At 39.4% G+C, this 12500-nt stretch overlaps 2 protein-coding genes across 2 annotated transcripts in view; both read right to left on the bottom strand.

The window, feature by feature from the left end:
• Positions 1–3028: 3028 nt before the first annotated feature.
• Positions 3029–7033, bottom strand: LOC111324971 (uncharacterized). The gene is made up of 2 exons (XM_022928636.2): positions 5173–7033; positions 3029–4061 (listed from the first exon to the last, which is right to left on the bottom strand). The coding sequence occupies exons 1-2, from the start codon at positions 6017–6019 to the stop codon at positions 3748–3750; spliced, it is 1161 nt and encodes a 386-aa protein (XP_022784371.2). The 5' UTR covers positions 6020–7033; the 3' UTR covers positions 3029–3747.
• A 1715-nt stretch (positions 7034–8748) lies between these two features.
• Positions 8749–12500, bottom strand: part of LOC111324973 (uncharacterized) — a 4326-nt gene continuing 574 nt past the window's right edge. Inside the window, exons 1-2 of the mRNA XM_022928639.2 lie at positions 12406–12500; positions 8749–9673 (exon numbers count right to left, since the gene is read on the bottom strand). The exon at positions 12406–12500 is cut by the window's right edge and continues 574 nt beyond it. Coding sequence (XP_022784374.2) covers positions 9312–9673; positions 12406–12500 — 457 coding nt within the window. The 3' untranslated portion in view covers positions 8749–9311. The remainder of the gene's footprint in view (positions 9674–12405) is intronic.

Raw genomic sequence — 12500 nt, 5'->3', positions numbered from 1 at the left:
TACATTTCCTGTTTATCATCACGGGTTTATTACGAATCAACTTAATGGCCTGCTCCCAGTTGGTTTGTTAGTTCAATTGGTAGAGCGCTGCACTAGTATCGCAGAGGTCAGTGGTTCGAATCCCGTAGAGGCTTGATTTTTTTCAGGTCTGATTTTCGCTATTGCATAAATAGCGCTCTCTGCTGCGAGGATCGTGCATCATACGGCGTATTTCCTGTTTATATAACACTTCACTTCCTTTTAGCGTTCAAATTTCCGATTCCAAGCTTGATTTTGAATGGGCACAGGTACGATAGTTCCCCAGCCCTTAACAAAGAATAAGCTCGATTATTGAAGTTTGGGTTATGTTACATCCCAGTTTTCGTGTCTACCAAGTCATGACAGCTATATAACAGTTGGCACATGCAGTCATAGACCGCCCTTTAGTTTTTAGCGTTACTAAATAGAAGTAACCATTCACTTTATGGTCTCCTTCGCAGCCGTTGTTTGGACTCGTCACGCAACGCTCCCTCCCCCACATTATCATAACTTATTAACTCTTCACATACACATTACACCTACAAATTTTTACAGGCTAAGAGATTAAAGAATACTTACTTAGGATGAACGTTAAAACAGTAAAAGACCGGGCCTCGCCTAGTTCAGCTTCTTTCATTTATTCAACCATTTACCTTATGTTTGTGTATTTATAAAACTGGGGGTGTGTTTCTTTCATTTTGCACGTGTAAATATAGTTCCTGGCGATAGTTAATAGATGGTAAAACGATAAGTCGTTTGAGTCGCTAACTATTTCGAGGACTATAGTTTCAGTGGGGGGAGGGGAATTTTTCCATATTTGAAAGATTTTGCTTTAACCAGTGAGACCATTTTATGATCTCTTTTCTGCACAAAATTATCTCTCCGCTGCATTGTGTTACCTGAAAACTGGCCACATATCAACTTGCCAATCAGACTGAAGAAACATTTTTATGCATATTGTCTTAAATGGATAGAGCGCTGGACTGTTGTGCGGGAGGTCGAGGGTTCGAGCCCCGGCCGGACCAACACTCAGGGTCTGAAATGATTGAGGAGAATTTGCTACCTTTCTATAACATCAAGAAATGGTTAGATATTCTAGTCTTCTCGGATAGGGACGAATAAATTTCTCCTACATTTATCCTCTCCTAACGTTTATCCTCCTACATTTATCCTCTCCTAACGTCTCCTACCCCTAACCTGCAGGGTTAGGGGTAGGAGACGTTAATTTCCCACACACGAGATTACTGTGTGATGGATGTCCTCCCCTGGGGTGGGATGGGTGGGAAGGTGGACTAGCACGAATGGTTCCTATGTTCCTTTCTAGTCCGACCCCACTGCAAAACTTAATGCAGTGAAAATGGACTAAATTAAATTAAAACAATCTGGATCTTCTGTGAAAAAAAAAATTCTCGTTCAAGAGAAAAATCAGATGTGTTCTTAGTACCAGCCTAACTGAGAAGTATGCTTGCACTGTTTGAGACTCTCAAGTTAAAGCCGTCGTATCTTAGATGCTTAAATATTTTGGTTATTGTCTCGAGTTCAAGTCTTAGGGCCTGACTACATGAGCTGGGCTGGTCCTTTTAGCCGAGCTGATTTCTTTTGTTTTGGTGTTCGCCAAAGTGTGAAAACAAAAGAAATCAGCCCGGCTAACCGGGCCAGCTCGGCTCATAGAATCAGGACCTTACTGAGGTAATTCTGGGTTGGGGTGGGGGTGCCTACATTGTTTCAGTCTTGGAAACGGTCATCAGCTTTTTGCAAAGAGCGAAAGAGTAGCTAATGAATGTGCCGTTGTCGTGAGGGGCAAAGAACGGGAACAAAAACAGCCATGATTCAAGCGAGTCCAACGATATAATTGGACAAAGAAAAGGAAAATTTAAATAAATACTGATCAAGGTTTATCGACAGAATTTTTACGGATGTTCTCTCTTGTATGTCCTCATCGAAAATGCGCCAAAACGAGCGATAATGTCAAATGATAAGCCTTTCGCCATTCGCTTTGACGAAGGGCTAACGAAAGACTAACGTTCCAAAAGTCAGCGATACAAACTCTTAACGGTGGCTAGTTTACATTATCAACTCAATTCAGTGATAAAACCAAAACTCTAGCTAAAAAACATTCATTACTTTTTGAAAAGCGAGATATTTCTTAGGCTTGCTTTTGCCCTCTATCTCGAGTCCAGGCATTATTCATTTTCAGAGAAGCAGTTCGTTATCGAACCGAGTGTATTAAAATTTCCAGATGCAATGTTTCACGCTAACTTTCTCCCTGATAATTTGATACCATGAATTAATTCTTGGTATCCTGTGAAGAACGTTCCCTTTTGTCCTTTGGGGCACTGATATGTCGAGCCGAGGTCTTTACAACTAGAAGCCGTCACGTCATGGCTAAAAGACTCATTTGCGTTTTGTCAAACCAAACACTGATCCGCTGCAACATCCAGATGTAATGCCATACTGATTCACATTTATTGGGACTACACGTTTAGGATATAAGAACATTTTAGCTGGTGCATGGCCATATGGGTTATGATAACCTCGTAAGCTTTACAACAGGGGGGGGAGGGGGGAACGGAGCTGTTAGCTCTTTGTAAATTTGGGATTTGCAGCAGTTTGCTCTTCTCAGCCACTCAAATTATTTAGAGTATACCATGCGTACGTTATAAAAGCACTTCTCTCTTGTTATCGTCGCTTGATACTTGTAAAAGTAAGTGTTGTCTAGACAAAGTATCTAAATTTTAGTAAAGAGAGAAACGCTTTGGACAGCAAAAGTATCTTTCGCTCACCAGAATTTGATTCAGGGTATAGCTCAAAATGTAGGTAAAAAATCATACTGAAATTAAGATTATGGCTGTTCATGGTAATAAGGCACAATGAAAGCAACATTCGACCTCATCACCTAAAGCAGACTAGCAGACTCTAAAAGTATTCAGTTGAAAAGGACATGAAGTGACCACATTCTGAGGGACAAAAGACTTGACTTTATGTCTTATGATTAAGAGAGGATAATGTCTCCTGTACTGATATTTTTATTCATCGATGTGCTGACTCTGCAGTTACAAAAAGCAACTTAAGTAATTACAACTGAGTGGAAATGACTTCGAACGACTCGGTCTCTAAGACTCGAGAAATTCCGTCATGAGTTCACTTCTACGAATTATCAAGTAAACATTTACATCTAAGGGAAATTTACATCAAAAACCTTTCTAAGGTTTCTTATCTTGGGCTGGAAAAACTCCGCTGATAAATTCACTTAAACAGATTATCTAGTGACGGTTAAATAAATTTCCTTTATAAAAAATTGCTTCAACCTTTAACTCTCGATCTCTGATAATTCTCAAATTACCCTTACTAACCGCCATACATTTCCTTAGTGACATTATCTTTTTGAGAGAATTTGATGTGATATCATAGAACTCTCCAGCTGGTAAGTTTGTCATTGTCATGGACTTTTTTTTCTGGAAAATGTTTCGCAACCTGCGAGGAGAATTTGCATGTCAATCACTCCTAGGAGTTAGAGAGTTAATTCCACTGAGAATATGTTTTAATGTTAAATAGGTGTACGAGAACATTCTTGCTTGGTCCAAAATCCCCACTCCCACCCGTTTGGAGTCCAAAATCCCCACTCCCACCCGTTTGGAGTCCAAAATCCCCACTCCCACCCGTTTGGAGTCCAAAATCCCCACTCCCACCCGTTTGGAGTCCAAAATCCCCACTCCCACCCGTTTGGAGTTAGGGTTGGAATCCAAATACTTCGTAGTTGGTTACCACGAAGTGTCCTTCTCCCGCTAAGGATGATGAATTATTCCACGCTGAAGGAATCTCGTATACATGGCCGAGACAACTGGAACTTGAAGCACACATGTTTGCATTGTCTGCAATGCGAAGGTCGCAACCGCTGCCAAATGTTGGCCCATTGTTGCTACTATAGAGAATGGCATACATCTGGTTGTTACTCTTGAGTGGTAGTTTAGTTGGTTCCAGGCCATTCGGGTCGGCCAAACTGAACAGGAACGCTTGTTTGCATGTGGTGTACCCTCCCTGGTCTGTTGATGAAATAATGACGCAGGATGAGTAAAATATGTTGAATTTTGAGATCGCACTAATTCAACAACACGAACCGTCAAGGGAAATCAATCAAGGTTCGAGTTAAGTTATCCCAGAAAAGGAAGTTATTCGATCCGTGAAAGGATGCGAAAATTCTACTTTTCTAAAGGAAAACGGCTATAATAGCTCCGTAAAATCAGGAAGAAATCAAGTTTCCTGATTTAGCTTTGACCGAAAAAAGTGCGAAATATTTGATGCAGATTAAAGAAATAAGAAGTTCAAGTCTTGCTCTTTAAAACAATTCTTGAATTTTTAAACAGACAGATTTCAGACTGTCGCAGCGATTTGAATATTTATCTCTCAGTTTCATGGAAAGATTATTGAAAAATCCAGATGAAGTTGTCAGCCTAATTATTTGCTATGTGTGTTAATCTTCTGCAACCTTAAACATTCTTGTTGCCCTCGGAATTATTGTGATTTTCTTTTATCTGAGTTACCTAACACTTAGTGGTTGTAATTATGTCGGAGGTGATTCCATTGTACTAATGGAATTTCTGGCGTTTGAGTGCCAACGAATAAGCCGGAAATTAAATATTTCTGCGGCACGAGAGCATCAGGACAAGGGCATGGGCCCTTGAGCATCGATGCATTATGGGTATAGTGATACGAGTATTAAAGCTTGTGATTGCACGTGGGCAATCATTCTAGGCCGACACCTTCTCAGCTATTGCTAAGTTTATTCATTTATTTTTTTTTTGTAAGTATGCATATAGCCTAGAAGGAAGGTTACGTGAGCTTGGGCCTGGTTCCTACCCAGATTTCCTGTCTCTTTTTCCCTACGGGGTTTTTTATGGCAGGTTTTTTCTGGCCGCCGTTCTAACCACGATGTTTGCTAGTGGTTGCTAAGCTCGCGGTATGTCTTTTTCTCGTGTGCTTTGGTAACGATTACCGAGAATGCAACGGTTTTCTATATGTGTTTCTTCATTATTGTACGCTGGTGCTCGACCGAAACATGCAAAATAAACCTAATGGTTCACTATATTAGTGTCTGTTGAGTAGTGTAGCTGAAATTACTAATTTTCTGCTGAATATATGCAATATACGTCTTACTGTATATCCAAGATTTCTCCGTGAAACCTCCAAAAATATGGTTTCCGCTCTGTACAAGAACGATTGTGGGTCCTTTGTTATCACATCTATCGTGAAAGGTGGCTGCCGCGAAGCCGTCTCGAGAAGCACGGAACAAAAGACGGAGGCGACGTCTTCTTACGTCACCGTGAGGAGGTAACCAGCTTAACAACAGGTTTTGTTGTTCTTCGTCTGTAAGAATCTCCGACCTCAGTCTGGTGTCATCTAACTCATCCAAAATCCCCTGAATTTGGTAAAAGTCAGCCTCTTCTTTGAATTCAACGAGAGCTGTTGCTCCATCTGGCAAAGTTAGCTTCCCAGTGCGCAGAAAATTGAGTATAAACCGGAAGTGAGTTCCATCTCGGTCGATAAAAACAGCCCCGTCCCCGCCGGCTCTCGCGTTGTATTTCCCAGAAAACATTTTGCCCAACATCGAGTTTGGATCTTTGGTTAGCGTTCGGAGACTTGTTGTAAAATAATGACCACCGACATTGAGTTTAACGACGTCCCTCGCTGACTTATTTATTTTATCCACCAGCCCTTGGATCTGGTAAAACTCAGCCTCTTCTTTGAGTTCTTCGAGAAAAGTTGCTTCTGTTGGCAAAGTTAATTTCTCTGTGCGCAGGAAATTGAGTATAAGACGGAAGTGAGTTCCATCACGGTCGATGAAAAAGGCGCCGTCTTTGCCTAGTTTCTCTTCATACCTCTCAGAAATCATGGCCACCAGCTTTGAGTTTGGATCTTTGGTCAGTGTTTGTAGACGTGTGTCGAAGTAATGACCGCCGACATTGAGTTTGATAATCGAGGAAACGTGCTGAGCGCTTTCCATGTTGCCTCTTAACGTTAATCACATTTCAATTGAATTTTCACCAGATTTCGCGAGATATTTTAAGCGATTCTCCACCTCAGTTAAAATACTTGGCTGTGTCGTTGATCTTCTCCTATTCGAATGCGACGATAAGCTGATGAAAGCAAGTTTCGTGATTATACTGAAATAAGCTAATGTTATGAAGCTAGTCATGTGTATCACTCATACGAAAGGGAATCCCCAAAAAGCTATTTGCTCTGGAATCCCAAAAAAGCTACTTGCTCTATGAACTCAGAAATTTGCCTAAAGTGCACATTTAAAGGAATATTACCATTATGATATCTAGAGACGAACTTGTGTCCATTTAAAGTTTGACAATTCTTGGCACAGTCACGGCGTGAGTGGGAAAAATCTTTTTGTTCGTTACCGCTAATTTAATTTGGACCCTGACGGTGATTAGTTGATTTAACGCGTCTCTACGTGCATGTTACCAGCTGGAAAATGATACAATAATTAAAGGTTTAAGCTTATTGAAGGTTTAAACTTCATCCGAGGAAAGAATCTGAGGAAAAGTATGCAAGATAGTTAAATAAAGCTAACTCTTAAATCCGATTGTAAACAAAGCACGTTTACATATTCATGACTTGCCCAACAGTTATCAGCAAAACAGTTGCGTTCAGGAATGTTTTTAGTCGTACCATTTTTACACTCAAACACTATGTTACATACCGTTCTATATATATCTTCGAAAGACAAATTTATCTGAACAAAGTTATCCGAAATTCTGACGCCTTTCAGAATTTTTATCTCAAAGTGAAAAGGACTGACGCAAGCATTTAGATCGAAACTGATAATTACCAAGTATTGTTCGGTAAATATATGCGAGTTATGTTTCGACTCAGCGTAACTTCTTCAAATTACCAAGTATACAATCACAAAAGCTTGAGTTTCTCGGTAAGTGCTGATAAACGGTTATTGGAGTGTCATAATCATATAATACTAACCAATTTACAAACAGTAAGATATTTCTTAAGATGGCGCATACAATGCTTAGGTTGCAAAACGTCTTCAAGAAACTTTGTAGTGACATCAGCATGTTTACGTGTTGACACCTCAGCTTGGGAAATCGAAAATAGCTTAGCTGGCTAGTTTCGATGTACTCAGCTTGAGAGCGAGGCTTTGAAAACAAAAGCAAATGAAAGTAATAAAAATGTTTGTTGCAGATATTCCGTGCTGGCCACAAAATGTTGATGGATTTCTACAGACGTGCTTGTAGAAAGACAGCGATCACTGCCTACATGACCTACTTCCCATGCAGAGGGAAAGGTCGCTCCGTTCTCGCGGCCATTACTACATTTTACCTCGTATTCGTACGGAACGTTTTAAGCGAACTTTTAAGATGTCTTTTTAGCTTCATTTAGATTATAACTAGTTTTTTCTTCAATGATAAATTTTTGTAAACCTTTCATGTTTGTTTGCAGGTATATGTGGTTGTGTAATCAATAAATAAATTCTACATACATTTTATCTCCGTACGTTTTCTACCAGCTGGGTTAGAAAATACTTATTGCAATGTACTTTTTGTCACATATTTTACGGACATCTTCCTTCGCGTATGTCGATCAATTATTTAAGCGAAAAAATGCTTCCACGCACCCCGAGGTGCAAGGGTACCGCACGCTTGAAGATATAAGATGGACGAACATTTGTAACGGCAAATGAAGGAATCGCAAGCGACAGACTAAGGTCGATAATCGGAATTGCACAAGCTCATATGTTTATCAAGAGTGCATGCACATATCATACATGAGCCTAGCTTAATATTGTAGACCTTCAGGACCTTTAGGAGTGTCTTCCGAAAAAAATCATGCGTGCGCACATTGCTTTTGATGACCCTTGAAGAGTAAATATCAACGTAAAGCTTAAAAAATGTAGAATCCAAAAAAACAATTATTCTAAGGATTTGGTGTGGTAGTAAGTGCATGCAGGCCCTTACACGCCGCTTTGATGACGTTTTTTAAAATTGAATTACCTGCCTCCGTGTTCAACCAAGAAATAAACTGCAAAGACCGCCGCATCAGAATAGCCGACAATTTCCGAAAACTGCACGACTCAGAAACTCGATTCTTGTAGTCCTAGTTGTCCTTTTAGCCAGTGGGATTTAGGCACACCCGTTGATTGCTTATGATATATAGCATCACTGGGTACGATATAGCAGCATATTCTAAGATGCAAACACAAAAGCTAACTTCGAACTTCCTCGAAGAAAAGAAATCTTTGAAAAAAAAACCGTTATGGAAATGCGTGATTACCAAAAGTATAGCCCCGTTTTATTGACTGTATCAACCTCTTTCCCAGGCCCTTTTCCCGTCCCCAACTGAGGGAAAGGCATTGGGAACGAGGTAACTGTACGCCTGGAACAGGCTAACCATAAACCGGATTGCCGCACAGGACACCCAACTATTGTCTGCCAATGGGGCAATAAGGCCTTGAAAACTATCACGGGTACACGGGTTTTTCCTGTTTTGTCGCCGTCAATCAAGATTTTCTTACATAAAGCGAATAGATTAAACACACGAACAGTACCTTTAATGACTCACCAATTTACGTGTTACTCCGGGCCTGAAACTTCTGTTCGATCACACTCTAACGAACTTAACATAGACAATTATTACGTTTGTGACAGCCATTGTTTCGATTTTCAAGGAATGATTGACTCCTTCTCTCAGTTTACATAACATTTCACTCAATTTCTTTCTTTTTTTTTTCTTTTTCTACTTGTATTTTTCCTGTTTTTGCCTTATTCGTTTAAATAATAAATAATAATAATTTTATTTATATAGCGCTAAAATCCAATAATTGTCCAAAGCGCTACCTAATTACAATATAAAATATAAAAATATATAATATAAAATATCTACAATATACAATATAATTCAAATATAGCCTAAGTTATCTACTATATAAATCAAAAACATCTCAAAACAAAACGAATCTCATAACCCATATGCTAACTTAAATAAAAAAGTTTTAAGGGATTGCTTAAAAGTTGCCACTGAAGCACATTTCCTAATCTCTAGAGGTAAATCGTTCCACAATTTAGGTCCTGCAATAGAGAAAGCTCTGTCTCCATATGTTTTCAATCTACTTCTTGGAACCACTAAATATTCTTTACATGAAGAACGCAATGACCTAGAGTATGTTTTAGAGTATGTTTGTTAATCATAGTCAGTTTCTGAAAGTTACATAATTTTTTTCCAGGTTACCGACTGTCATTCATTATTTATGAACTGCCTCTGTCACGAATTACATCTCAGTTGAAGAGCTGAAGCACTTCGTAATTTGTCACGTTGAAAAGCGTTTTCCCAGTAAAGAAGTAATCATCCCTTACGGTAGTTTTGTCGGAATCATTAAAATCATAGCCATTGTAAATATCACAAGTATCATAAGTGTCGCCGAGACAAACTGAACTTGAGGCGGATATGTTTGCATTGTCCGAGATGTATAGGTCATGCCCATCCCTCCCTCCCCCAAACGTTGGTCCAAAGTCACTCTTACAGTAGATGGCGTATTGGTGATCTTGTTGCTTGAGTGGCATTTTGGTGGGTTCTAGGCCACGCGGGTTGACAATGCTGAACAAAAATGCTTCTGTGCATGTCGCGTAACCACCTTGGCCTGTCAATGAATGAAGTTTCATTAATTCACTATAAGTTAGCTCGGTGATCTGCTTTTGTGCTGAGAGCCTCTCCATCATGGAGTTTGGGATAACAAATTAATATTTTCAAAATTTGTAGACGTACAAAGTTACACGCGATTACTAAGAAAGTCACAAAGCGAAATTACGTCGAGAATAAAGCCATTCTTAAGCTGCTCCGGAAAATTGAGACAATTTGGTGAAATGGAACTTGAAAGCAATACTATGTCATAGCCATTGTAAATATTCATAGACATTCGCGGGGATTTCAAGAAAATAGGTTAATTTTTGGATAATTTATTGGCCTACTCGTAAGAGACTCTGAATTAGTGCTTTCCTGCCTTCAGTCGTTGCGCAGAGAGCGTTGGGTTTGTGGAAAGGAAAGGGCGATGAAATCGTAATTAAATCATCTGAAACGAAAGTTTCAATTTGCATTACTTTTGACTTTTCGTTCGCTGCTCGCACTACAACGGTCATACTCGATAGTTCGTTTCACCACGTTAAACTCCAATTCCACGATTGGGAGGCCTGTGTATATCCGAAGTAAGGATGTTACCTTTGTTCCTAAGCGAGTGTGGGACTTCGTTTTTATTTTTAGACTTGTTCAGAGAAGAAGAAATACAAGGGGGCAAGGTAACGACAGAAATCTTAGTGCAAGATCCACGGTGGTCAAGCCACTTTTGCAGCTTTTCTTCGGACGAAAAAAAAAAATAGATATCGTACCTGCGTTACACTTGAGGAAACCGATACAAGGTGACGAGTTTTAGAATTTTTAGAAATTTCAGCAATTTTGGCCGACTTTTTCTCCTTCAAAAGAAAATAAATAATCACCGGTAAACTGTGTATTCGATTCCATCAAAGAAATCGTGTGCATGTATGAAACTCAACCGCCCAGTCAAAACTAAGTATTCTAAGTCTATTGGTGGGACCACAGATTGGTTTAACAGCCGCCCGGAAAGACAAATCCAGAATGGGGAAAATTAAACTGTTACTCTTCCACGATCAAATAATGCTTCTCAGGGAAATTTTTGTAAGAGTCAGGCAACTCTATTAAGGAATGACGTTTCGACGGCTCCATGCCATCATTCTCAAATTCAAATAAACACTGAAATAAATACATTTTGTGAGTTCATTATATAGAAAAAGTACGGGTGAAGGTCTCAGTGCATATGATTAAGAAATAAAAACGAGGAATAAAAGATAAAAATAGCTGTCACATGCCGAATGTGACAACCTGAAAGCGATCTTTCTCTAGCTTAAGTACCCTGAGAGACTCATTTTTAAAACTGTGCAATCGCCAGATTCATCGAGTCTCAAGACCGAAAACAGACGCTTGATGTTAATAAGCCCGTTAGGATTATTATACCATTTAAAAATACATTGTATTGTATTGTATTGTAAAAATCAACGGTCAGCTGACTTAGTACGAGGACAGCTCTCCGATCTCGCGAAGAAAGTTAACAGCGATTTCTGCCCAGTGTTTACGAGCAAGAAAATTGCTGACGAGATCAGAGTGACGGAACCCAAACCACCTTTTTCTTGTTAACGAACAATGCGTTGTTTATGAATACAAATGTGATCTGTGCGACGCAGACACCTATTTCAGCGCATTAATGAGCACAAGCATTCTGTCCTTGGTAAACACCTACGGGACGTACACAATCTAAGGAAAAAAGATCTTCGTGACCAATTTACAATCCCTAAGAAATGCCGTCGGAAACTGGATTGTTTAATTTATGAAATGCTCTTCATCAAAGAAAGAAAAGCAACACTCAATCTGACTCCATCAAAACAAAACTTTTTATCTGACAGTTCAAGCGCACCACGCTTGTATTTTATTCACCTATTTTATCTTTTATTTATCGTTTTTGTTTCTTAATCATATGCATTGAGACCTTCATACGTACTTTTTCCAAATAATGAACTAAAAAAATGTATTTATTTGAATTTGAGATTGAGCCGTCGAGACGTCATTCTTTGATATCGCTGGTTTTTATCCTTAAAGGATCCCTTCCAACCACAATACATTGCGCGCGCGATATGTGAAATCCGCCATTTTCTCTGCCATCCGGTATTGGACAAGTCGTGAAGTGGAAAGAAATCCTCGTTCATCCGAGTACATTTGCCTCACTGAGGTCTTGAATTTCCTCAATCGCGTTCCAAATTTATTGTTCTTTCTATTTGACTAGTTATTTCTTAATTATTTTTTCTGTTTGGGCGCGCAGGGTATTGTGGTTGGAAGGGATCCTTTAATTGCTTATCGAAAACTTTAGTTATCTGGCAACTCTGTGATCTATCACATAATTCCACGAAAAAGAAATGCGAACCAAAACTGTCATCACTTTGAGCCAACAGCCCATGAAATACTAGAACCTAGGGCCTGATTACATGAGCCGGGCTGATTTCTTTTGTTTTGGTGTTCGCCAAAGCGTGAAAACAAAAGAAATCAGCCCGGCTCATGTAATCAGGCCCCTAGAGCCAATTTCATTTCTAGGAAAAATTGATTGTTGAAATGTCGTTTTAGCTTGCTCTCTCTCGTAGGAGCGCTTGTGGCTCATTTAAAATGTTAATTAATGTGAAAAGAAAAAAGAGCTATGATCATTTCGGAAACATTGTGTGCAACATCAATAATCCATATTTTTACTTTTTAATCATATGCGTAGCAGGTTTCTTTTCTCTGTTTACATAAATCTTACAATACCCGGATACTTACTGCTCCAAGACTCTTCAGTGAATCCACCAAATACGAAGTCTCCACTCTGAACAATGGTGAGCGTGGGTCCTTTACTGTCGCATTTGGAATGAAAC

Source organism: Stylophora pistillata, chromosome 6, assembly GCF_964205215.1.
Source record: "Stylophora pistillata chromosome 6, jaStyPist1.2, whole genome shotgun sequence".
NCBI classification, from domain to species: Eukaryota; Metazoa; Cnidaria; class Anthozoa; order Scleractinia; family Pocilloporidae; genus Stylophora; species Stylophora pistillata.
The sequence above is the reverse complement of the archived record's forward strand: the minus strand, read 5'-3'. Positions and strand labels throughout refer to the sequence as shown.